The sequence below is a fragment of the Globicephala melas genome, chromosome 4 (assembly GCF_963455315.2).
Source record: "Globicephala melas chromosome 4, mGloMel1.2, whole genome shotgun sequence".
In the NCBI taxonomy this organism is placed as follows: Eukaryota; Metazoa; Chordata; class Mammalia; order Artiodactyla; family Delphinidae; genus Globicephala; species Globicephala melas.
In genome coordinates, this window is record NC_083317.1 from 105,512,766 (window position 1) to 105,540,651 (window position 27,886).

General features: G+C 39.9%; 1 protein-coding gene across 5 annotated transcripts; it reads right to left on the bottom strand.

Moving 5' to 3' along the window:
- Positions 1–255: 255 nt before the first annotated feature.
- MFSD1 (major facilitator superfamily domain containing 1) lies at positions 256–23,893 on the bottom strand. 5 transcript variants are annotated; one of them, XM_030842347.2, is made up of 16 exons: positions 23,630–23,893; positions 21,425–21,477; positions 20,375–20,487; positions 18,552–18,594; positions 18,169–18,236; positions 16,593–16,701; positions 11,692–11,794; positions 9,426–9,524; positions 8,796–8,907; positions 7,817–7,873; positions 7,304–7,460; positions 5,918–6,015; positions 5,193–5,305; positions 3,467–3,514; positions 2,144–2,201; positions 256–985 (listed from the first exon to the last, which is right to left on the bottom strand). In XM_030842347.2, exons 1-16 carry the CDS (start codon positions 23,799–23,801, stop codon positions 982–984), a joined length of 1,407 nt encoding a protein of 468 aa, XP_030698207.2. In that variant the 5' UTR covers positions 23,802–23,893; the 3' UTR covers positions 256–981. The 5 variants fall into 5 exon arrangements, with proteins under 5 accessions (XP_030698207.2, XP_030698209.2, XP_060154466.1 ...); XM_060298483.1 differs by lacking the exon at positions 256–985 and having other exon boundaries at positions 2,140–2,201; XM_030842349.2 differs by lacking the exons at positions 18,552–18,594; positions 20,375–20,487.
- Positions 23,894–27,886: the final 3,993 nt, after the last annotated feature.

A 27,886-nucleotide genomic window follows, 5' to 3' on the forward strand; every position in this document is an offset into this window, starting at 1 on the left:
AGTCAACTAAAAAGTGTTTAAGTTTGTCAGAAAAATTTCATATCTGTATTTTATTTAATGCAAAAAACATAAATGTTACTCAAGATCCTAGTCTGGAGAAAAAAACTACTCCCATAATCTTTCAATGACTGTCATTAGTCAAATTCTCTTTATTCCAACTTAGATTTTCTTATAGAGATAATTTTCCACATAAATAAGAGTTAAAATCAGTGTTTTAATATTTTTTTAAAATAAAAAGTTAAAAGACTTCAAGTATTCCTTTTGCAGTGTTTTTATTTATCCTTGTAGATATGCAATTATCATAATTTACAGGACGTTTTTTAGTAATTAATTGGACTATAAGAAAAACCGTACAGAAAGTTTGTACCACAAAATTATGTCCCTAAGGGATCAGGGTTCTCAGTAACAGAGAAATAAAGAAGCTCAAAAGGGTCACTGCTCAGCAACCTCTGGTAACTAAAGAGAGCAGAACACAATCTGCTATTTGTGGAAATGAGACTTCATAAAAATACCTTTCAAATATTCCCTATTACAAAAGGGAATGCCTATTAAAATGCCATTGTTTATTCTATATAAAATATCCTTTCTAATCCCCCAAAACTTTTTTTTTTGCTTTAAGATTAAAGGCCATATCCCTAAGATACACTTTGTGAAAATTATCTCAACACAAGATTCAAAGATTTCCATTATTTACTGTCCTTACTCAAAATCACCTGCACGTACCAGATGCAATTTTCTAAACTTCATCATTGATGAGCCTATTCCAAAGCAGAATTCTTCAGCAATACAAAAGACACAGGCTAAAATAGTCCTCACAGCTATACCTTAAAATAGATATATTCAAAATATAAATATAATAATTCTCCAGACCATTATTTTTCCTAACGACTGAACTCTAAATTAAAAGAAAAAAAAAAAAATGGAGGTTTTCAAACCAATGATGTGTGCAGCCCATTCGCATGACACAGTCATTTAAACTTCTCACCTGCAAAACACAATGCAATACATTATCAAAAAAGGGAGGAAAAAAACCATGAAACCCCATTATTACAAAATGAAAACCATAACCACTATAAAACATGCAGTGCCAAATATTAAGTTACACATTTTGCTGGATAATCTTTTCATTCCTCTTGATCATAAAAGTAATAGAGGATCGACTTAGAAAATTTGGAAAATATAGAAATGCCAAGAAAAAAATAAACTCTTCTAACCCTACCATTCAAATGGAATTGTTAATATTGGGGATTTTTCTTTCAGCATTTTTTCTATTATATATAAGTAATGGATTTAAGAAATACACATGCCTACATACTTTTTCTTGAATAAAACTGGGATATTATATTTGCATTTTTACCTTTTGTTTACTTAACACATGGCATGTTGAGTAACTCTGACTTCAAAAATCCTTCTTAAACATGATTTTAACAACATTTGTTTATAGTAGAATTACTATGTGAAAAGGGAATTTGATACGGCCAAGAATCAAGCCCCAGAAAACACAGCCTTGTTCTACCAGATTTTAACCTACTCAAAATTCATAAAACTTACAGTCAGGTGGTATATATTTACAAATAAAGTTTTTAAATCATAAAAAATACAATGTCTAAAACACTAGAAATAACAAAAGAAATAGAATCACTACTATGCTTTAGCATGCACTCATGGAAAAAATTAATTTAACTTAAACCCCAAACTAGATACTTTAATCTGTTCCAAGTGAGTCAGAGAACACATAATGGCATGTTAGTACCAGGAGAAAATAAAAGATTATCTCAACTAGTTAAGAAAAAGAAAATACGAGAAAGAATGGAAGGGTGAGCCCAGCACAGGAAGTCAGGACAAAGACCTTTCCTCCAATAAATTACAAATACTGCAGGTCTCTCTCTCTCTCCTCTCAGAAGGCAAGTTAAAGCCCAATTTGTTCTTTATCCCCTTCATTTTAACCTTTGATATCCTCCCTTTAAAATTTTTCTAACACAAAGAAAAATTATGTTACAATAGTTCCAGAGATAATTGTTGGCTCTCAAAATTTAAGAAAAAGACTAATTTCTTAAATGTCTAAACCCAATATCTTGAAATAAAATGCTACTGTTTCAAGATTTTCATAATAAAGACAAATTTTCTTTCTTTCAATACTTACTCTGCATGAGAAAGTTTTATTTCTTCCCTTTGTCTTGCAGAATAATTTAGGTTCCCACCTAAAATACAAATAAGCATTGAATCTTTTCAACACAACTATCGAAAGTAAAATTCAAACATGCACATGTGTACACACACACATACAAATGCCTTTAAGTAACAGAAGAGGCTATGGAAGGTGAGAAAGAAATAGTTTATCTCCTGGAAACTTCCCAAGGGGGAAAAAATGTTTCTAAAGAATCACTATATGATACAAATAATCACTCCTTAATGTTAGCATTTTTTAAAAAATTTTGGACTTATGTATTGCTCGAGGTTTTGTTCTTTGGGACACTGTATCAATATTCAATAATAGTGAAAATTAAGAGGCATTAAAGTAAATGACCTAAAATTATTTAAACAGCATATGTATTCATTCTTCTAAATACATGACAACCCTTAGGGCCAAGCCAGTTTAGAAAAATTAATAAAGGTAATATCAAAATCTTATACATAACAAAAAAAGCAAAAATAAATGTAGTAGATATTAGCAAATGAAAAAAATCTATAATTTCTCATTCTATATTAAACACTTTCAACCTTAAAATGCAAACTGCAGCTATAAATATGTTTACTTCTCATTTTTTAAAAATATAAGACAATAACATAGGAAGGGCTTTAGGTTATTTTTTTAGAAGTCATACAAATATGACCTTCTGCTAATATAAGAAGAACATCTAAAATTTTATATTACAAAACTTAAATTGAACTGGCCAGAAAGAACATGACAATGATTTTAATATATGGGAAGGTCCAAAATACATAATTATATGCTATGAAGTAAAATGTGTTTCATCACTATGAATAGAATGTTATTACATGAAATAAAGCCTCCTGGATGGAGACAATCCAGGAGCCCCACAAGATGATCCACTGTGGGCTTCCCTGGTGGCGCAGAGGTTAAGAATCTGCCTGCCAATGCAGGGGACACAGGTTTGAGCCTTGGTCCAGGAAGATCCCACATGCCACGGGGCAACTACGCCCGTGTGCCACAACTACTGAGCCTGCACTCTAGAGCCCGCGAGCCACAGCTACTGAGCCTGTGTGCTGCAACTACTGAAGCCCACACACCTAGAGTCCATGCTCCACAACAAGAGAAGCCACCACAATGAGAAGCCCGCACACCACAACAAAGAGTAGCCCCCGCTCGCCGCAACTAGAGAAAGCCTGCATGCAGCAGCAAAGACCCAATGCAGCCAAAAATAAAATAAATTAAATTAAATTAAATTAAAAACAATGATGATCCACTGTGGTTTAAGAAGAAAATACCTGAACTTCTACTTACCTTGGGCACGATTCACCAAGTAGAGTAAGAGCACAGATAAAAGTGAGACTGGAAATGAAAAAAACATAAGGTCCTTAAAAACATGTACTTTTCCCCAATGATTCCTATGTAATCATAATTACAAAGTAAAGCTTAGAAAATCAAATCTTTATTAATTAGCATTTAAAAATGAAAACACTCTTCACATTATTTTCCAAAAAGCACTAAGTTACACACCATTTTCTCCATGAGAAATATATTTTTAAAACCTGAGCCCAGGGATGGCAGGGACAGAAAAAGAGAAACTGAGACCCCTCTGCCCCCAGGAGAAGGGGCCAACCCACCCACAGATCATTTCTCTTTCCTCTCCCTTTGTAATGCTGGTAGTTCCCAGCACTTTCCCAAAACCCTGCCAGCTGCTAGACTGTTTATGTTTTTACAGAGAGCCAAATAGAAGTAATCCTTTGGGGGTTTTAGGTCTGAAAACACCATGTTCATTTTACAAATTAACCAAATATTAAAATGTGGTCATTAAACTCCCAGAAACCCAGACCAGTAAAGGCCTCAGAAAGTCAGGTAGTTGGCTTTTCACTTTAACAAGTGTGGCACACTTAACTTACTTTAATACCTCAACAAAAACCTTTTTAAATGGAGTGGTGTTTGGTTTGAGAACCAAATTTATAAGGAACCGCTGACTGAGATTAAACCACACGTTGCAGCATCAAAAATAGACAAAAACACTTTCACAACCTAGTACTATGAATTCGTATATGGCCCACTATTTAAGAATATATTTTTAAAATTTGATGTGCTAATTTCTAAAATTATGAGATAATAAAATGCATTCAGGCTATTATTCATAAGCAATCATCTGCAAATACCACACCTCAAGTATAGACAGTCTTTATTCCTGTAAATGAAAATGAAGTCAGATAAAATCATTACTCGGGCTTGCCATTTTAAACACAATTTATCGAAGCATGAAAGACATCTGATATGTTATGTGAACATTTTTTTTCAGATGAACACGATGTGTAAGGAGAACACAGTGGAAAAATACTGATTTATTTTTGTAGTTTTCGGCAGTTTCCTAATGCTGCCTATTTTTAACCAATGAATCATTACAGGTAAAAATTAAATTACAGGACTAAGAATAAAACCAATTCAAAACAGACTAATGAATAAACAATGAGCGCTCACACCTAAGCCACACTAATGTCCACACATTCACACCAGGGACATACTCAGGACCCTTCAAATGGTTCCACTCTAAAGAGGAAAGTGTTTTCTAACAACCATAAATATTTATGAAACAGACAAGATGAGTATGGGATCTGGGTGGCCTGTTCTGTATGGTTTTTTCACTAAGGATGTTTTTAATGTTCACTGATATTGTAACATGTATCCATACTACATTCTTTTTTCTATTATAATTAAAAATACATAACATGACATTTACCATTAAAACAAAATAAATATTTAAAACAGAATATAGAGCAGATTCCATTCCTGCCTTTAAGAACAGGAATCTCCTGAAAAAATCCTGTGAATCTTCAGAAAACTAAAAAGTCACCAGCTGAGAAACTGATGCACAGGCTAAGAATTAGGCAAATCTGAATGATACATCTTAGGGATTTGGTTTAAAAAAGGGGAAAAAAGAACAATAACAACAAAAACCTGAAAGTATAAATGAGAACATTCTGCTGCATATTAAAAGAAACTAAATGTTGCCAGGTGGCGCACTTACAAGAAACACAGGCAGTGAAGAAAACTTCTAAAAACAGATATCCCCAAGTATCCAATATCATGCCAGCAATGATGGAAATGACTGCCAACCCAAGATTCTGAATGGACTGCATGCTACAATTTAAGAAATTAAAAAAAACCAAACATTTCAATTCTAAAGTCTTCACACACAGAGTACCAATTCACTATAAATATTAGTATCTATAACCACATACTATCAGTGTTAAGAGGGTTTTCAACCAGGAATGACCTGATTAGATTTGTTTCTTTAATCCCATGACTGTTTCCACTACTTAACTTTAGGCTCAAAGGCAAGGGAGTTTGCCTTAGCAAGTACAGTCTGAACTCAACGCCTTCCTGCGGAATGAATCCAAGGGCTAAGTGAATACCAACCAGAGATGTGGTTTCCCTGTTCAGTTTTTGTGCTAGAGATTGGAACTCAACTTCTCACTGAGAGGCCCTCAGATAAACGGGCGGTGGGATGGTCACGTCAGCAATGACCTCTCATGGGGTAGCTTATCTCCAGCTCTCTTGCTGGAGGCTCGGAGCATTTTTTTTGCCACAATAATAATACAAATAGATTAACTGATTTTCTGGTTATTTCCAGGTTCAGAGCTGTCCCAAAAGCCTGAAGACGACTAGATTCAGGAGACCTGGAGTTTTATAAGATAATTAAATTGACACAGCAGAGAGAGACATTATATGATCCACAGTGCAAACACTTACAAGCCATATGCAGTTCCCAGTTGATGTTCGGGAACTACAAACGCCACCATTGGCCACAATGCACAGGCAAGCAATGAGTAGGAGAGTCCCAGGAGACACTATTGAAATCAATACGGAAAAGGGTAAAGAAGTCTTATATTTACCAAAAGGTGATTTTCTTTCGATGCAGATTAGCAAGAGTGACATAATAACTAATATATGAATATCCATGCAAATTGTGTTGCTAAATAATTAGGCTAAAAACTCATATTCAACACAAAATGGTCTTGGGCCTCTCTAACAGTATCCCTCTAGGGACAAGATACACATAACACTGTCTTAACCATTTTATATTATATGAATACATAACTGGCTGGGCCCAGGGTGCAGTCAAAGACCAAACAAGAAAATAAAGCTAATTTGCAAAATGTCTTTACCAATGTTTCAGGCAAGCTAATTTCCCAGTATTCATTAACAATTACAAATTAAGCAATCAAGGTAACATCATGCCAACAGTCCATTATCTTACTTCTGGGTCATCACCACCCAACTGGAGAGCCAAGCAGAGGACCAACAACAACCACTGCTTGATAAACATCACCTAATGCTAACTTTTTCTTCAAATAAAGAAGAAACCTTATGATTTAAGTTAAAATAAGATCATTTATCAGATTGGGAACAATTAAAATAATGCCAACGTCTAACAATGGCAAGGATACTAAAAAACAAACACATTCATGTATTATTGGTAAAGCTATAAATGGGTAGAAAGTTGTTAGAGGAGAGGTTTCACAGTATCTATCAAAATGTTAACTGTGCAAAGCCTCTGCTCTAGCATTTCTACTTCTAGGAGTCTGTCCTAGAGAATTCTAACGAAGTGCACAAATATATATGTTCAAGATATTCTTTTATTAACAGGTAAGAAATGCCAGCACTTTGGCCTATGGTCTTAAAAACGACATTCTGAAGAACAATTACAAAAACTTGATGAATTCATTATTACTTTTTGACCTACTAAAAGTCAAAGACAAAAGAACGCAAAATCATGGATACTGGGTTGACAGATGTTTTTGCCACCTATGATGGAATGACTTCTTTTAATGAAGTACTGAAAAATAAATGGAACTAATAAGCATTGGGCTTTTATAAGTCTATTTTATTTCAAATTCTATAGCAGCATTGAGGGTACTATTATATAGGCCAAATGAAATCAAAAACATCTTATGCCATTAATGATCAATATTTATATACTTTAAAAATAGCTAATCTGTAGAAACTGAAATTGTCATTGTTTTTCCCACTGTCACAAGCACTACTATCAGAAGAGCTGAGCGTTGGCTTCTGATACGTGCTGTACAGAGTCCTCCCTGAAGCCCTGAGCCCCCCAGCTGTTCGCAGCGACTTTACCATAGCAATCCAAGGGTTCCACAGAGTGAAGGCCAGCATCATGTGGGAAGCAAGAGCGGTCACCACTGCACACAGAACCCAGATGATGTTCTTTCCTGTTTTATCCACCAGAAGCCCAAATATTGGGGACATGGGAGCTGATATTACATATACAATACTGCCCAGAAAATATAAAAGATATTTAATAATATATCACAGGAAAAAAGAATTAAAAATCCACAAAGTCCTAAATCCTACAATGATTAGGTAAAGCAAACCCTAGCTCATTTAATTTAACATCCTTCTAAAATGGTCAGCAATAAATAGAAATATAAAGATATAAACAGTGGTCCAAGACTTCTTTGGTTTTCCCTTAATGCAAAGATGGCCATTCAGGATCAAGACCCAAGACAGACTTTGTTTCACACTGTAGATGTTAGTTCACATACGTCTTTTCTGTCTCTTATAACATTGGGTTATAATTAAAGACCCACAATAAGCACACAGTAAGCACTTACAGAATTAATGGAATACCTGTTAATAGCACTCGCTGCCTGGGAGGAAAATCCAAATTTCTCTGTAAAGAAAACTCTAAGATAAAAACAGAGAGGACAAAAAACAGAGACTTTAGAAAGAACTATTCTGTTTTTTAAAAATAAAGGCAAAATAAAACTGAATAAAAATAAGTTTAGGCAACTTTCCCTTCTTTATACTGTTTTCCCACCTTATTTGGTATCCATCTTCAAGCAACTGGCTAAAGATTTAGTATTTACGTAAGTACTTCACCAACTAAATAAAATATATCGATACCTATTCTTTCCTCTTTTACGTGTACAGCAAACAATACACACAAATTTTCAGAAACCCAAATGTATTACTACAAGGAATTAATATGACTTCTTTTCCTTAAAAGCAATACTGGACGGGTTCTTTGCTAAATAATGCATAAGGTTCTTGTCTCAAACTGTAAAATGACAGCCTGAATTTAAAGGTTATAATTACAGAGATGCATCTCAACAAACACACTCACACTCACACACTGCTCTGTTTAAGTAGCTGCCCGTGAAAACAGAGAGAAGGTAGAAGATAAAGCAAAGAAGAATTTGATTTAAACCCTGAATTTGAGTCTGCAGAAACGCAGTCCTAACAAATGGAGATATGCCCTGTCACTACGAGCTAACGCACTGTCTCCATTCTCAATAAGAGGCTTCCTAACAAAGAAATAAAGAGGAAATGAAAAAAGAATACAAATCCAAAATCAAGCATTAAAGTAAATCAATATTATGTATCAAAAACTGTTTCAGGTATTTCTTCAAAAACCTAATACAAGTATTAAAGCAACACTAAACCTTAAGCTAAGAAAGTCAGTTGTGTCCCAGGATGTAAAACAATTCCTGTGAAAATATCAACCGTAACAGAGAAGCAAAATTTATACCTTAAAAAAATTACATTTATGTGACTGAATTCTCATTATAATTTAGCCAACAAAAACGGAATGCTAGAGAAGACTCACTTCCCAAGTCCAATGAAAGGGAACACAGCAACATAATAGCCAACGCAGATGATGAATATGAGCCACAGGGGGAAGGAGAAGTCCTTCACGTCAGTTAACTTGATAACTTCACCTTACAGAAGAAAGGGAAGATGCTGTCAGTGTCATTTTGCATTTCTAAGTCAAGATTATTTTTCTTTTATCATGTGATTAACCTTTGCAATTCAGTTAAAAAATACTTGTCTCAGTAAATCACTAGAACATAGTTTCTAGGATAAACTAAAAAGACAACAGAAAATGCAAAACCTAAGATTAGCATCTACCTTCTTTCTTTCTTCCAGAAACACTCATCACTTTGCAAATATACAAAGTACAATCAAGAATGTAAATTCTGCCAAAACCGCTTAAGGGGGAAAAAAAAGTATCCAAAAATTTAGACAAATGGAAATAGATTAGGAAATAAAAGATTTAAATAAACTATATGCCCATATAAAATTAAAAAATTTTTAAAGTGGAAAAAAAAAGATTTAATAAACAAGTACTAAGCCTCACTGGGTTTACAACACTACATTAGGAATTTACCTCATTGTAAATTTTCTCAAAAAGGCCATAATTCCTAAAAGCCTAACTTTTTCTTGCATTTAGACTAACCTGTTTTTCCTTGTTCTTTATGAAGGATTCGTTCTGCTCTCTGATCCAAGTACGCAAGGGCCAAGGCACAGACTAGTGAAAGAATACATGTTATACCCCCTATAATAAAAAAAAAGAGATTTTTAAAAGAGAACCAAAATGAAGGTTCCTAAAAGGTAGCACATTACATTAACAGCAAAATACTTAGCAACTTAAAGGGATGGCATCTAGACACATATATGAAAAGCCTACAATTACTAAATCAGGACAGAAGGAAAGGAAGTGCATTGGGAAGCACTCAATGAACAGCAGTCGCTATTACTATTGTATATTATTTCCCGGTAGAAGGTTGGAGATTAGAGGGGAAAGACCAGAACAAACTAGTCTAGTCTTATAATCAGAATATAGACTGAAAAAAGCTGATGACCAGCTAGCAAATTAGTCCTAATTTCTTAATTCAGTCTAAGCACCAATTATTGATGGATGCCAGGGGAAACAAACCGCAAAAGCAAAGTCTGATTCTGTGATCACCTCATGTTCCCTCTGATTCCTTCCCAAGTCTGACTCTTGCTCCTACCCTGTGGCAGCCCCAAGGGCCCCAATCCTCCCACAGCACAGCCCGCTCACTCTCCTTCAGGTATCCAGCATTACTCACTAATGCTGACGTCGTATCATTACAGTGAATCAGGATAAACAGTGAATAAAGTGTACACTTCTCAAAATTTTTAATAAAAAGCAGCTTAGTAAAGTAAATGACATCTTTAATTGGCTGACATAATAATGAAAAACGGCAAAGAGTCGGTAGACGTGGGTTCTACGTCTGGCAGTAACAAGCTGATTGATCTTGGGCAAGGAATTTAACCTCTCTGGGCTTCAATTTTCCCAAGTGTAAAATCAGAGGCTTTGATCTGATGGCACAGATCTTTTCTGGCTCTGAAATTCTCTAAAATTCTCAAATTCTCCACTATGGAGAGAACTGGAAGGAATACTGAAGAGAATCTGAAAGTAAGAAAGAGGTTATAAGTGGCAAAGGATTTAATAGGGAGGGGGAGAAAGAAGGGGTCTCTAGACACAAGTTGCCCATCTAGGATTACCTCTCACTGTCCTCCCTTTAGGAGCCTGTACCAGGGAATACAAGGAATAAAAGATGGCACAGAACCTTCAACCCAGCACCCACAGGTCTCCCTAGGGCTCTGCAAGCAGCTCTCCACATCCTGTGGGGCTCAGTTAGACAAATTCACTGCTCAGAGAAGAAGCACAGGTGGTAAACCCAGAGAGCATCATGCGCTTCTCAGTGACCCACCCAGCAACCAGCAGAACCCAGCTTTAGCCAAGAGAACTTAGGGTCAGAAGGAGCCTATACAGTTTTAGTCCAACACCCACAGTTTTACAGAGAAGAAAACAGTTTTACAGAGAAGAGACACAGAGGTTAACTTCCTGTCCAAAATGAGCCAGGACCAGAACCTAGACTCCCGACTCCCAACTTGGTGGATTTCCCATCACATCCTATCACCTCTGACTTCTATAAAATCTAAGCTCCATAAGCGCATGAAATGAATTTGATCAAAAGGAAACAATCCTCCCTTCTGCTACAGCCTATTAATGAACACCTTAGAGGTACAAACTCCCTGACTGTTTTCAGAGTTCTCACATACACTCTCATTTGCTCATCACAACAAAACCAAAGCACAGGGACTTCCCTGGTGGTCCAGTGGTTAAGCATCCACTTTCCAATGCAAGGGACTCAGGTTCAATCCCTGGCAGGGCAACTAAGCCCGTGCGCAGCAACTACCGAGCCCGTGCGTCACAACTAAAGAGCCCACACGCTCTGGAGGCCATGTGCCACAACTACAAAGCTCATGCGCTCTGGAACCCACGTGCCATGACTAGAGAGCCCATGTGCCACAACTACTGAGCTTGCATGCTCTGGAACCCACCACAACTAGAGAGAAGCCCACGCACCACAACTAAGACCCGATGCGGCCAAGAATAAAATAAATAAATATTTTTAAAAATCTATCCTTATTTAGAAAAAAAAAAAAAACCTGAACACACGTGGTGGTACAAGATCGTTATTTTAAGAAAGTGGAAATAAAAATACAAATGGGGTGAATGATTGCCAATATGTTCACTGTGTCTAATTAGGTCCAAGAACTAGTGAACTGTACAGGCAAAACTATAACCAAGTGATCTAAGCCCAATTCCTGTGTTCTTTCCTCCCTGTCACACCATTTCCTATGACAAGCTTTCAGGACAGATAAAAGGTGGGACTTCAAGATTCACTAACCGATAATAAGTGTGACCCCAAGGGTTGTGTGACCAGCAGAACCCAACGAAGCTTCAACCTTAGAATACAGCCATCCCATGAGGTTCATGTTTACTGTACTTCCCTGAAAGAAAAGGAAAAAAAAAAAAAAATCAACATAATTTTCATTTCTATCTGTCTTGCTCAGAAAAAAAGGATGTCAGTTAGCTTAGAGAAATAGGTTTAATAGGGTTCAGATTAAACAACAGATAATTTTTAAAAAAAACACTACAAGGAAAGAGCTAACAACCTAGGATAAAGCCACAGATAAGATTACCACACAAAAATGCCAATTTATAGAAAATGCTAGCATTCAAAACAGCACAGTACATCTAAATCTTCCTAGTAGCCTAAACAAAAATGAAACACAAGTTATAAAATTCACAGGGTACCCAAGACAAAAATAAACTTTGGCTCATAAAAAGCACAGCTTTTCCTGATCCTGACATCTGAAAAAAAAAATTCATCCTCTGATCATCCTTTAGAAGACAGTAATAGTACTACCCTCATTCATTTATTCTTTCATTCAGCAGTTATTGAACCCTGATTACATGCCTGTCACTGTTCTAGTTACTGGGAATAAAATAAAGAACAGAAAAATTTCCAGCTCTCATAGAGAGCAACCCCATTTTAGTGGGGTAGAAAAGGTAAAATATACAGTATATGAAACAGCAATGAGTGCTTCTAAAAAATAAGGAAAAAAGATAAAGCATAGGGGCTTCCCTGGTGGCACAGTGGTTGAGAGTCCGCCTGCCGATGCAGGGGACACGGGTTCGTGCCCCGGTCCGGGAAGATCCCACATGCCGCGGAGCGGCTGGGCCCGTGAGCCATGACCGCTGAGCCTGCGCGTCGGGAGCCTGTGCTCCGCGGTGGGAGAGGCCACAACAGTGAGAGGCCCGCGTACCGCAAAAAATAAATAAATAAAAATAAAGCATAGAAGGAGAATAAAAAGGGGTTGAGACCTTGCTGAGAATGTGACTCTGGGTTAAGAACTTGAAGGAAGCTGGGAGGCTACCCGGAAGAACAGCACAGCACTCCAGGCAGAAGGAATAGCCAGGGCACAGGCCCCGAGAGGGAGGCTGCCCGGCGTGCTCAAGGCAAGGAGCGTAGAGACTAGAACAGTGTCAATGAAGAAGGGAGAGGATGAGACGAGGTCCCCAGAGAGGAACTGATGGGAAAGCTAGCTATTGGTAATAAGAACTTCTGGCTTTTACTCTGCGTGAGACGGGAAGCCATTGGGGTTCTGAGCAGAGAAGTGGCACAATCCCTTACGTTTTAAGAGACTCACTCTGGCTGCTATATCCAAAGCAGACTGTAAGTGAGGATGGTGCAGAAGCAAGGACATCGGCTGGGGGCGGCTGCAATAATGCAGAACAGAAACGATAGGTCTTGGACTGGGGAGACTGGCAGTGGGCACAGTGGGAAGTGGTCGGAATACGGACATACTCCGGTGGTAGAGCTACCAGGATTTGCCAACGGAAAATACGTGGAGAGTGTGGCGTTAGGGATGGGGGTACGGAGTGGTTCAGGGTGACATCAAAGTTTTTGCCCGAGCACCTGGAAGAACAGAGTTGCTCATAACTGAAGATGAGAAAACTTCAGCATGAGCTGGTTTGGAGGACAGTAGGTGAAACATTTAGGGCTGGGCTTTGGCTGTGTTGAGTTTGATGTGCCTACTAGACATCCAAGTGGAAATGTCAAGGAGGAAGCTGCAAATACGGGTGTGGAATTCAGCGGAAAGGCCTGGACGATATAACTTCAGGAGCAAAGACACACTATTTAAAACTTCAAAACTAGATAAGATTACCAAGGAAGTGAGCGTCAAAAGAAATGAGAGGGTGTCCAATGACCAAACCCACATTTACAGGTTGAGAAGACTGAGGTGGAACCAGCAAAAGAGGTAGAAGGAGCAGACAGAAGGGCAAGAGGAAAACTATGAGACTGTGGAGTCCTAGAAGCCAAGAGAAGAAATCAAGGAAAGGGGAGTGTCAACTGTGCTAACGCTACTGATAAGGGGACTGAGAAATAAACATGTCCTCAACCACGTTCCCACAGCAAATACAGCAGCAAATCGCATGTGGCTATTTCTCACAAAATGTTAGCCAGTGGCATTATTCAGATGCTCCTCTGAATAAGGTTATAAATGGAGAACTGCTGGAAACGTTCCTCAACATCAGCAAAAATACAAGCCCCTCAAAGACATATTGTCTCAATAACCCTTTAATTCTAAAATGCCTAACATGACCTGGCTTAGCAAGTACTCAATAAATATTTGTTGAAATAAGGGGTTTTTAAAAGTAACAAATTACAGAGGAAAATCAAAAGAGTGCTGGACTTCCAACCTCCAGCTAAGACAGGAATAATAAGAAAAGTGAAAAGTCCACTGCCTGAATGATAACAGTCCAAGGGTCTAAAATCAGAGAAACTCACAGTTCAGCCGACAAAAAACTCACAGCAAGGTAAAGCCAAAACCTCTATGATCATTCTGAGTATGTGCAGGGCCAAGAGAAGCACAAAAAAGACTGAACCTCCATCTACCCCAGCAACTCTGTAATGGAGTCCTTTGGTCTCCTGCGTGCCTCTCACAAGGACCCTCAATACACCAACCAGATCAGAGCCGAGCCACCCTGGCTGACGGAGAGGTGGCTGCCTGAGATCTGGCTCCTGCCACCTCCTCCTCAGGCCCCCCCACCATTCCCATAACCTCCACCCCACATCCTAGAAGCCCCTGAGATTCCGTTCTAGAAACTTAGGGCTCCTGGGGACGCAGTTGAATGGATTATAACTAGTTTGTGACCACACAGAAAAGAACGTGAAGATCGTTAGTAACCACAATGGCGTCACTGAGAATGAGTCTTGCTCAACTGCTCCTATTTCCTTCTTTTAGAAGTTATTAGACGATGAGATCCACCAGCTGCCACAGACATGTCTTGACTTGCACAAGATACATAAGGAAGTACCAGGAATGTCCTTATGGATAAAATTTAGAAAATGTGGAAAACCACACTAGTTATCAAAGAATTACAAATTAAAATAATGTTTAGGTGTTTCCTATCAAATTGATAAAATGACTTTTTTTTTTTTTTTGCGGTACGTGGGCCTCTCACTGTTGTGGCCTCTCCCGTTGCAGAGCATAGGCTCCGGACGCGCAGGCTCAGCGGCCATGGCTCACGGGCCCAGCCACTCCGCAGCATGTGGGATCTTCCCAGACCGGGGCACGAACCCGTGTCCCCTGCAACGGCAGGCGGACTCTCAACCACTGCACCACCAGGGAAGCCCAAAATGACTTTTTTAAAGTACTATCAAAGCTACAATAAAAAGGATCCTCTCATATCTCACAGATGGAGATGTAAACATCTCTGAGAGGAAAACGTGGAAATATGTCTCAACAGTCTTAAAAAACCCTAACAAACCCTCTGACTCAGTGATAATTCCATTCCTAGCAAGCTAGCCTCAGGAAATAATCAGAGATGCAGACAAGTTCTGGAGTGTTGCACAACAGCTCTATTTATAATACTGGAAAATTAGAAAGAGCCTACATGTACAAAAATATAGAAATGTTATATATGTATGACATATGTACGTGTTATATATTTCATAAGATGAAATATTACATTAAAATATTTCATTTGTACTGGGTTTTTTTGTATTGGATTTCTTCCCTCAAGACTATGTTCCAAGCATTTTCATGCCACTTACAGTCTTTAAAACCTTGGTTCTTAATGGCAAGGATCTTTTTAAAAACCTCTATTCACAGGAGCTCATGAAGGAAAAAACCTAACAGGGGTTGGGATGGCCAAAACACCTTCCAGGTTGCATTTATAATAGCATAATGTTGTTCCCCTGCGTACCCTCTACCAGATCCCCTATCATGAAACACCACGATCACTTCCAGGTTCCAAATGCTGCTGAGGAGTACTGGCCACCTGTGATGAAGTCCAGAGAGGCGGGAGCGCCACGGTCAGGGAGCTGAAACCCATGCCACATGGCTTAGACAAGCACAGGAAATGAGCATGTCTGACCAAGACCTTCAGAGTTGTCTTCATAAGCAAAGTGCTGCTGCACAGCAGAGAAAATAAACACTCACTAGAGGGCAAAAGTCGGAACAATCACTAAAAGCTACTTGTACAGGCAGATCTCATCTCTACGGGAGACTGAGCTTCACAGAGTTAATTGCAGTAGATGAGCTGTCCCATCACACAGCGAGCTTCTAATCACTAGAAATGTGCGAGCAGAACCTGGATGACCATATGTAAAGACTTTCGTTGCAGGAACGCCGAAAATGGGTAAAGAAATTAGACAACAAAATCTATACGATCCATCCCCATGCTCAGGTTCTCTGAACTAACAAATGTTCAATTAGCCATTTTAGACTGTTTCCTAAGTGAAATAAGGTTAGAAATGCCTTAATTAAAGTCAGGTAAATGGGGGTTTCCCTGGTGGCACAGTGGTTGAGAATCTGCCTGCCAATGCAGGAGACTCGGGTTCAAGCCCTGGTCCGGGAAGATCCCACATGCCGCGGAGCGACTGGGCCCGTGAGCCATGGACGCTGAGCCTGCGCGTCCGGAGCCTGTGCTCCCCAACAAGGGAGGCCGCGATAGTGAGAGGCCCGCGCGCTGCAATGAAGAGTGGTGCCCGCTTGCCACAACTAGAGAAAGCCCTCGCACAGAAATGAAGACCCAACACAGCCAAAAATAAATAAATAAATAAATATATATTTTTTAAAAAGGTCAGGTAAATGGTATACTATGGTCTAGAAAAATATATAAAAAATCAATACCTAACTTATACACAAACACATTTCATCCTGTAATCTTTAAGAGATAACTACAACATTCAATCTTTTGCTTCCCATTTGGCTTCATTATCTGTGTCATACTTACAATTCTAGCCATGCTAAGCTGGAGTCCAAACACCAAGTTTAATTCTTTGCCTTTAAACCAACTCACAGCATATGTATTCTGGGCAACTGCTAAGGACTCCCCACCAATCCTAGAATAAGGAAAGAAAAGTCACAGTTTTTAAAGAAATACGCCAGTTAACAAAGCAGCAGGTGTAAAATTTTGACACCCCTCCCATCAAGAGGTGGGGTCTATGTCCCGTCCCCTGAATCTAAGTGGGCTTGTGATTGCTTCAACCAGTAGAATGTGGTGGAGGCAGGGTTGTGTGATCCCAAGGCTGGGTTATAAAAGGTGAGATCTGCCTTTCCATTCAAACATTCACACTTAGAACCCTGAGCCACCTTGTAAGAAGTCCAACTACCCTGAGTTCGCCACACTATGTGAAAGCCAAGAGAGGCCCTGTTTAGGTGCTCCAGCCAGCAGTGCCAGCCTTCAAGTCATCCCAGCTCAGGCTCCAGACACACTGTGCACACTGTACCCTGTCCAAATTCCTGATCCACAAAGCCCACAAGGTAAGGGATGTTTTATACTCAGTGTGGGTAATTTAATACACTGCAATGACAACCACGACCAGCAATAAAAGGAGTTTGAGCTACCACATCACCATCTATGCTATATAAAATGCTCATGTGGGGAGAGCGGTCCGTACTTGTGAAAACACAAAAATTCACACTTTCCAGGCCAGTACCTTCCATATTCGACATTCTCCTACTTCCCGGATTTTAATTCTCCTTCTGTAAGTTCTACACATTGACCTTTACGTAGGAGCTTCCTCTCCCCTGCATCCTAGCACTGAGTCCTCCTCATCACTGTCCTCGTCCAAAAATATCTCCCCTCTTCTACTAATCCAAATCCTATACTGATGTCAAGGCCCACTTCATCCACGAGGCCATTTCTGACCACACTTCCATCTCTGAATCCCTTTCATATGTTTATATACTTTTTTTTTCCTTCTCTCTCACTTAGAGCACTTTTGGGGGTGTGTCACCTATGTCTACATGTCGCTTGTACCTGTAAAAAGCATGAGTAAGTTATGTCATCTGCATCCCTCTGGGCAGGAAGCCCAAGGCTGAACTCAGAATGGGTTTACTGAACAGACACTGAAATTCATTAAGAGCAGTTTGTCTTCTGGTAATTTACTCCTTCAAGCCTCTTCAACACGGTTCAAAAGGACCTACACATACCCGCTAAGAAGCAGCAAAATGTCCATTAATCACCAACCTAGAAAATGATGGTCTATGCTTTTCTAAATGAGGTTTAAATCACAGTCTTCAATACTACAGAAAAGCAAAACACTTGAGAAAAATATCATTTCTGGAGAACTATTTAATATTCAAACCCTACACAGAGTTAACTATGACCCCTCAAAATTGTTGCTTACTTTAAGGGAAAATTAAGACAACCATTGAACAATCTTACAAATATAGCTAGATTTCAAGGATTTGAAGTAATTCTCCAGAAGATATAATAATATATCTTTTTGTAAATCTTTAATAAATTGACAGATGAACACTAAAACAGTAATATGTTGGGATAAGTGAAATCATGCATAACTTACCCAAACACAAACCTTCCAAATTCCATCAGCCAAAAAGCATTAAATATTCCACCCAGAGCAAAAACAACCTGTAATGTAGAATATAACGTAAGATCAAAGAAAAAGTAAATTCAAGGAATCTAAGAGAAATAAGTGACTTACGATGAAACACAACCTCTACAATGATTTTAATATTCCTTCTTAGTAAATCTGTGAAATTTAAGTATCAAGGTTCATCTGTCTCAAGGCTTAAAATGCATTACTATGCATTACGTTACACGGGCATTTGTGAGCCGTGCTTAATTAAGTCAGGCATTCACTAAACACATCTTTGCTGGTGGAATGAGACAAGAATTCAAGAGTCACTGTCACAATGAATCAATGAACGTTTTGTCTTTTCTTACCTGTCCAACGCAAACAAAGCAACTAAAAATAATGGTGCCCCATCTGTTAGAGAAAGAGAGAGAATGAAGGAAGAGTATATCACCGAGTCCTTCTTGGGTTTCTCTGACCCCTCTGCATTCCCTCCAGAGAAAGGGGTCGGCCTCTGAAGTCAGCAGCCTTCCTAGGCTGCATGGTGACCTACAGAAGTCTTGACTTCCAAGGAGATTCCAGAGGCTTTAGTGATGGCATATGCTTGTTTAAGCCATTATCATATCTTAAACACAACTTATTAAATAATCTTCAAGAAGTTCCCAGGGTTCCCATTTAAAAATGGATATTCTTTATAAAATTTTTATTGAGTTTAGGATTGACTCCAAGGAATCCTAGATTAAGTAATTTTAAGTGGTTATAATTCTTGATAACTAAAAACTATCTTTAAAAGGAAAAATAGCAACCATGCTAATACACTTATAAATGTGCCTACTCTAGTATCCCACACTCTGAATAGCTCATTAATGTTTCCCCAGAGTAATAAAATACCAGTACCAGGAGAGTTCTTAAAGATCATATGAGTAAACCATTCTTCGGAAACTCAAATCCCTCCAAAGATCCTTGTGAAACGGTCATACCAGTGTCTCCTGAATGTTCTCTAGCACTGGAAAACTCACTGTGGTCCCAAGGCACCTCACAGCCCCACCTGTCACCCTGATCAAGCAAAGTTTCCATCATACTAAGTGGAATCTGGCTCCCTGAATTTCAAACTTATTCTGCCCCTTTAGACCAAGCAAATTAAATTTAAGTCCTCCTTTATACCCTCTTCAAAATGTTTAAAAGTTAGTCCCCAAATTTAAACACTTATAGTTTCTTCAATTCTTTTCCACCAAACATGGTTGGAAAACCCCTCGTCATTTTGCCCCCTGCCTTCCGAAAATATTCCCAGACTACCTCCCTGCTAAAGTCTCCACTAACAGCACACACACAATCAATCATTAGGATGAAAACTGACAGAGCTTATAATGTATGCCTTCCTCAGCTAAGAGGAGTGGCCACAAAAAGTTTGATGCCTAAAGAAAGCCAAAAGAGAAAATCTCATTAGGGCTGGGAGAGGTAAACACTAACTACGTGCCAAATACTGTCCTTCCACCTCTCTCAATCCTTATAACCACCTTGCAAGACAGGAATTACTATCCACATTTTATCAATGAGGAAACCGAAGATCAGGAAGCTAGGAACAGCTCAAAAGAGCTAGGAAGTTGAGTAAGTGGCAGCAAAAGGACTCAGACTCTGGTTTGCTGATTCCAAGTGAGGGCATAATTTACCTTTAGATAACTGAGCTACCACATTCCCTGAGCAGCATTTATCTTAACTGAAATACCAAGTTTCAAAAGCCAATTCCAGGGGCTTCCCTGGTGGTGCAGTGGTTAAGAATCCACCTGCAAATGCAGGGAACGTGGGTTTGATCCATGGTCGGGGAAGATCCCACATGCCGCGGAGCAACTAAGCCCGTGCGCCACAACTACTGAAGCCCACGTGCCTAGAGCCCATGCTCAGCAACAAGAGAAGCCACCACAATGAGAAGCCCACACACCACAACGAAGAGTAGCCCCCGCTCGCCACAACTAGAAAGCCCACGCAGCAACAAAGACCCAACGCAGCCAAAAATAAATAAATTTATTTTTTTAAAAAATTCCGGAGATATAAAAATCACACACACACAAAAACTAATGCAGATTATCACAGTCAATACACAAGTTTATTCAGTTCTTTCCAGAAATACTTAATCTAGTTCTGTGTTTTCTTAATAATCGTATCTACCCATAAGTGAGATTTTTCCCAAGCTTACCGTATTCCAAATACGCGGTCTACCAAAAAGCCACCAAAGAAACACAAAACTACATTGGGCCAAGAATACCAGGCATACAGCAGCATGAATTTCGTGGTATTCACCTGCATATCCTATACGGAAAGAAAACAAAACTATTTTTTTCCAGTTAAGTTTAGCAACTAACAAATCAAAACATTCTTTCTGGAAGGGCAGGCGTTTCTTAATCATTTGCAGTTGCTAAGTGCTTTGAGACTCTCATGACATCTATGGTCGCTACCCCAGAAAAATGGTCACACCGAGAAACTTCCTGAGTGTGCAGTCATTTCAGAGGCTTCATGGAGTTCAGGATCAATCAGCTCTTCCACTACTGGGACCACTTCTGTCTGCATCTGCCTGTATCTTCTACATTTTATTCACCATGTACAACCTGCTGTGGAGTTCTATACCCACATGAAAAAGGGCCATCTTAGCTTATCCCTTCCCTCCCCTCCACTAATTCCTATCTTCCTTCCCTTTCATTCTAGAATGTGAAGGGCCAATCTATGTATTTCTTCCTATCCAAAGGTGAAAAAACATACAAAGGAAAAAAAATCTAAATACACAAGAAACTGTAAATATCAAATATATTTTTATAAAGCCAGACTAAAAATACTGACATGGACAATCCTCTGGAATCAGTAGCCGCATTTTAAAAATGAAATAACAACAAAAACATATTTAAGAAAGCAAAATGCCATCATACCAAATCATTTGTCATTCCAATGATTACACAATGAGAGAAATGCAAACAAAAAACTGCCAAAATACTTTTTGGCAATACTGTAGAAATAGCAATTACTTATCTAAGATGTGAAACGATATCAAGTCACAAGTGCTATGAATGAATTTTTTGTGGCCATTCATTCCAACTCAAGAATACTCCTTGCCCACACAAATTTGGTGACAATGGATATTAAAATGGATTCATTAGACAATGTTTCAGACCGGGCAACCTGAGAGCTGATGATGCCTCAACAGTATACCTGTTCCAGAGCCAACAAAAGAAACAAAGGTGAAAAGTCAACTTACCCGTTTAACCTGAGTCTGAAGGGCAGCAGGATTATCATAGCAAAAATAGCTGCCTAAAAAAGAAAAAGCAATTTTCTTCTAAGTAGTAATACTTTCCATATAAAAGTTTCAAGCTGCAATTACTACTCAAATGCTGATTTTAAATGTCTATACTAGGGGTTCGAAGACTGACACTGGAACCTTTTGTAGACCACTTCCTTGTCCACCAATATTCTCTAAATTGCAGCCAAATAATCCACAGAAAACATGCCAAGTTATTTACAAATTATGAGCCTGCATACACAGCAAATACTGGGAACCTGGATTAAGAAGTTAATCAACAACTAATTGTTCTTCCACCTTACTTTCATCATGTTTTGTATGTCTATTGTTTTATTAGCGCCTTCATGAAACAGTTGTATTTTCCTTAAAGCTACCAAAACACACATACACTAAAAATTTCAAAAACATCCTCAGCAGTTTCCTAGTAACGTTACCTAAAGCCACCACTTATCTTGAGAGCAGAGGAATGGAGTTTAACTATTCTGATTAAACCTGTTTTTAAAACAAGAACTCTTAATTCTACAAACAGCATACCCAAGATCAAATAATTTAGCAAATACAGTGCCAGGAATGAAGAAAAATAAAACAAGAATTCTAAAGGGTTAAATTAAAACATAATAATAACGTCTTTTGAAGGGTAAGAAAGAGAAGTGGAGAGAGGTTGGACATTCACGCACTCAGAGTTATTTTTACAGTAATAAAATCGACAGATTTTTTTATAGGCACAGGATAATGCTGCCTCCATTTCTTCACCAACTCCGTCTAGAAGTATACATTAGAAGCCACCAGTTCAAAAGAAAGAAAACTGTCATTAGTAAGGTATGACTCTGGCTTCTGAAACCCATCCAGGTAACCATAATTTACTAAAAATAAATTGCTTAAGTACGTGGTATTTTAAGTGTTTCGTGTTGTTCTTGTTTTTTGTTCCTCAACTCAGCAATTTATGATTCCTGCTTTAATCTCTGTCAGGGATACCAATCTCAGGCTTTAAAGCCAATGAATGGGCACCATCTTTCCACAAAGTGAGAAGAGGGGGAACAAAAAGAGATGCAAAGAAACTAAAGCCCAAAGCATCCTGCATGCCTACTTATATATTCCAGCAGTAGCATAAAGCAATCCACCATCATGTTCCTAAATCTGTTGATTCCACCAATTCCAGCCAGCCCATGAAAAACACATTACTACTTTCCTACCAAACTGATATTGACATTAGAATGTTGCTGAATAAATTAGTTGCTGAAATATAATAGAGAGATATTTTAAAAATTATCTCCAGAAACTGCTTTCAGAGTCACCAAATTTCATGACTGAAACCAAACACCACAAGTCCAATCCAGTTATGACTGCTTCACATTGGCAGAGCGGGAGTACAAGTACACATCTACTCACTGAAGCTATCAAGATATACTCATACGTTTCACCAAAGAGGGTGAGAAACATATAAATAACTGCCAACGAATTATTCAATCGAAAATTTTAAAGTATGTGTGGGGTTTCTTTGGGGGGAGGGGGCCAGTTAAATCTTTCTGAATTCCTTCTGAACAGTGTCATGAGAGGGTTACCAAGGGGGGAAGCGGGGAGTGGGACAAACTGGGAGATTGGGATGGACACATATACACTACTATGAATAAAAGAGATAACTAATGAGAACCTACAGTATAGCACAGGGAACTCTACTCAGTGATCTGTCGTGACCTAAACGGGTAGGAAATCTTAAAAAGAGTGGATATATGCATACGTATAACTGATTCACTTCTCAGTACGGCAGAAACGAATACAACATTGTAAAGCAACTACACTCCAATACATTTTTTTTAAAAAAAGGATTAAAAATAGTGTCATGAGAGGAACCCTGACGATCTAGGCATTTCTTCGTATCTGTGGCCCCAGGGCCCAAGCTGCTAGCCTTTGGGACTTCTTGGAAGCAAAGGAGTGGGACGAAACTCGCCCAGCTCAGTCCCCTGACCCCCACCTTCGGGACGCTGAATAGCTAGCAATGTCCACAGGCTTGGGTGGGGTCGCGAAAGTTAAAGAAGGGAAGCCCAGGAGCTGAAGCAAAAAGCTTCCCTGAGGCCACGTGGCACCTAGGAGCTCAGTGCAGCTCCGAGAGAAAGTCGGGAATTCCTTATTATCAACCCCACCCCACCAGGCCAGCCGGCTCACCGAAACCAAGGAAGCACATCAGCAACAGCACCAAAAGCCGGTGCGCCAGGCGACTGGGGTCGCAGAGGGCCGGCAGCGCCCCGGGGGCAGGGGGTGTAACGGGGGCGCCTCTGCCGGCCTCGTCGGGGCCGCCGGGCAGCAGCGCCCTCACTTCCTCCTCCTCCTCCTCCATCGGGCTAACGGGAGACCGAGAGACGACAGCGACTGCAACTCCGGGAGGAAGCCGCTGCCAGAGCCCGGCGAAAACAATGCTCACGTGACCGCAGTTAGTCATGTGACGCCGCGGCAGGTCAAGCAGGGTTACGCTCACGTGAGTGGGCGTGAGCACGTGGTGGGCAGGGCCGGCAGGGAAAAAGGGGAGGCGGCGACGTTCGTTTTCTTCAGCAGCGGTCTAGGCGCGGAACCCCGGCCTTCCACCGTCGACCGCGCTGTCCTCTCGTTTCTTGCCCTGCTCTCGTTGCCGTCCCCGCGCCGCTCCTTCGGAGAAAGTGCGGGCCTCCCCTCCGGCCCGACGCCAGGCGTGATCCCACCGCGAAGGAAGCGAAAACGCCCGCCGCCCTTCTCGCAGCGCTGCTCTCCGCAGCCTGTTTGGCTTTTCTTAATAACACACAGTTGATTGAGCACCTTATGATGTATCAAGTTACGTGCCAGGTACTGGGAATACAAAATTGAGTGTGACAAGCTCTTGGACCTCAAGGAGTTCACGGTTTAGTTGGAGAGATCGACAGAAACTGATACTTTAAAGACCAGTTTGGTTAATGGATGAATGTAGTGAGAACAGCGGCTGAAATGAGCACTGAATTCCATAGGAATGCCTGGGAAAGGCGTTCGGGAAAGGGAGAGTAAGTGTACAGTTTAACTAGCTTTGGGGGTAACTTGGCGGCGGGGGGGTGGGTGAGGAGTGGAAACAGATTAAGTATTTCGCAGGTGAAATGGATGACGTTGTGAGTAATAGCTTATGAGGTCTGAGAGAAAGGCAGGATTTGAGAACATCTCCCAGATTTCTAGTGTGGGCTCCCCAATGTAGATCAGAATATAGGAAGAGAAGAGAGTGGGGGAGGATGCCAGAGAAGATAGATCAGTTTGGAATGTGTTGCCTTTGAGATGTCTGCACAAGAGGACTCCACTTTCCACCTCCCATGGTCTCTTCAGCTCCAAAGGAGGAGCCCCCGGTCTAATAAAGCTGACTTTTGTTAGATGACTAACAACTCCATCTTCCCAATCACAGTGGTCACTTCTCTGTCCTCATCTTACTCCACTTCTCAGCATCAGTTGATGCAGTTGACAGCCCCCTTCTCATGGCCTCCTTGACACTACACTTGCCTTGTTTTCTTCCTAGTTTACTGGGCTCTCATTTGCTGTCTCATTTGTCAGCTCCTCCTCTTCTACCTAAACTCTAAATGTTCAAGGGCTCCAAAATCCAGTCCTGGGCTCTCTTCCACTCATCCAGCCCCATAGCTTTAAATATCATCACTGTTCTGTACTATCCAATAGGTAGCCATCACCACATGTGACAAGTTTATTTTCTAGGAATTCTCTTCATATCCTTTGCTTATGTTTTCAGATGAGTCGTTTTATTTTCTAGGAATTCTCTTCATATCCTTTGCTTATGTTTTCAGATGAGTCGTTTGCTTTCTCTTACTGATGAAATTGGCTTTGTCAGTGACGTGAGGTAATTTCTTTTGACTATGTTTATGGTATATTTTTCCATAGAGTTTTTTAGTGTAAATGGTTTTTTTTTCTCAGAACTCCAGGGATTTGCTTCCCACACAAGATTTTCAGCAGCCTTAATTGGGTTTCCTACTTCCACTGTTGCATTTCTGTGATATGTTGCCCACACAGCAAATCAGAATGATCTTTTCGGTTAGTTTTGGGGTTTGGTTTGTCAAAGGGTGATGAGACAACCGTCCAACATGTGAATTAAAAAAGACAAAACTGGAGTTACTGCGTACTCTTGTAAGGGAGAGCTGTGTGGGTATGCACAGTGTCACCAAGCAGAGCAGGCCGTGGATCCTGTATAGGACTTACAGGAAGTACAGGGTTCAGAGACAGGTACATTTAGGAGGCAAAGGGTTGGGCGTCATCTGTCTAACTGCACTGGCTAATACCTCCAGTTCAGCGTTAGATAGCAGTGGAAATAGTGCACATTCTTACCTTGGACCTGGGTAAATGCTAAACAAACAAAAAAGGGGGAGACGGGAAAGCTTTTCCTTACAGTGGAGACCCAACTAACAAATGTAGAAGGAACGATGGAGGTAAAACATCACAATTTAGCAACCATCATAGTACTGATTCAGGCAAGAATCATCAATGTTTGCTGAAATTAGTGGGTGAAATTTTGAGGAGGGGTAAGATACATATATAGTCTCAAAGTATCTCTTCACAAGACACTTACTAATTATAAAAAGAAAAAAATAATGGAAAAACCTGGCACACGCACCACCTGAACCAGGTGATCAAAGGTAATATGACCAGTACTGAGATAAACTGACATCATGGGCCTCCTGATATTATGCACTGAAATGGATACAGCCCTCTGTAGTAGACCTACCAAAAGCTCATGCCTAGGGCTTCCCTGGTGGCGCAGTGGTTGAGAGTCCGTCTGCCGATGCAGGGGACACGGGTTCGTGCCCCGGTCCGGGAGGATCCCACATGCCGTGGAGCCGCTGGGCCCGTGAGCCATGGCCGCTGGGCCTGCTCATCCGGAGCCTGTGCTCCACAGCGGGAGAGGCCACAACAGTGAGAGGCCCACGTACCGCAAAAAAAAAAAAAAAAAGCTCATGCCTAAATCTAACCATGAGGAAACATCAGACAAACCCAAATCGAGGGACATTCTACAAAATAACTGCCCTGTACCCCTTAAAAAAGTCAATGTCATAAAAGACTAAGGAACTGTTCCTGATTAAAGCAGACTAACGGGGCATGACCACTGACTACAACATGTGATCCAGAATTTCTTTAGTTGTAAGAAGCATTATTGGGTCAGTTGACAAAATCCGAATAAGGCCTATGATTAGATAATTTATACTCTATCAATGTCATTTCCTTATTTTGACTATCACACTGTGGTTATGAAAGAGAGAATACTTCCTTTTAGAAAACACACTGAGATATTTAGTACCAAGTTACCTGAAGCTTACTTTCAAACAGTTCCAAAAAATGTGTGTGTGTATGCATACATGTATGTATATGTGCATAGGTATGCAGAGGGAGGGAAAGAAATCAAATGTAAAGTGTTAACATTTAAGGGATCTGGGTACAGGATATATGGGAATTCTTTGTACTAGTCTTACAACTTTTATGTAGGTCTGAAATTATGTCCACCAGACTTTAACCTCATGAGAGCCTTGTGCATCTTTGTATTTCAAACACCTTGCACAGGACCCAGCTTGAAAAAATGCTGAAGTGGATGGATGAGGCTCTTAAATCCGGGGAGAGTTGCACCAGCTCGTGGTGTAATAAGGAAAGCATACTGCCATGGAAAAGCCCATTCCTGCCTGTACAATAAGCATGCTTATTCTACCTTCATCGACCTTTTACGAGTCAAGCAAGTCACACTTAAAATTACCGAGTGATGGAAAAATAGGAATGAGGGTATAGGTGTAGATTTTATCATCTGGCCAGGACACAAGGCCATTAGATTGATCAGCTGGTTTCATTGGTGTGGGGATGGCTGTAGCCTCTGGAGCAAAGTTAGCCCCACAGGCAGAGAAGAGGATAGGGTTCTCTCAAAAATCTGAGTTCTAGATTCAGCCTTCACCTGCCTTTGCTTCCTACCACTCATCCTGAGGGCTGTGTGGGTCAAAACATTCCCCTAAACCCATCCTATTCGGAAGCCAAGCTGGAAACCATATAGTCCTTGTCAGTGTCTTCTTTCCCTCCTGGGTCTGCCCCAAACCCACCTCTCCCCACCAGCAGTGTGAGTTTCTAACGTGGAACAAGCAGTAATAAGTGAGCTTGATCTCAAAGAACAGAGAAGAGTGAGGGAGGAGGAAGAGGAGATTGAAGGTATTTCAGGCAAAAGCAACATCATATGCAAAGGCTTAGAAAGATATTCAAAAGCACATCAACTGACATATCAGCTTCATCCAATTCTGTGTGGAATATGTGCCAAGGAAAGCTTTGGATATAATATAAATAATTTTTAGGTTGATTTAAGTCCTGGAACTAGAATTTAAGTCTGGTTTTTCCATTTATCAACTCATAACAAATATTTTATAGGTCTCTGGTCAAGTTTATATGATCAGAATGAAAATT

Bases quoted from the DNA above. Each gene is read 5' to 3' on its own strand.
- MFSD1 (XM_030842347.2), bottom strand. From the start codon at position 23,801: ATGGAGGAGGAGGAGGAGGAAGTGAGGGCGCTGCTGCCCGGCGGCCCC. The intron at 8,908-9,425 runs GTTAGTCTAAAT...TTCTTCTGTAAG, and splicing joins TAAAGAACAAGGAAAAACAG to GTGAAGTTATCAAGTTAACT. The intron at 6,016-7,303 runs GTAAAGTCGCTG...TGATTTCAATAG, and splicing joins GGAACCCTTGGATTGCTATG to TGTCTCCTGGGACTCTCCTA.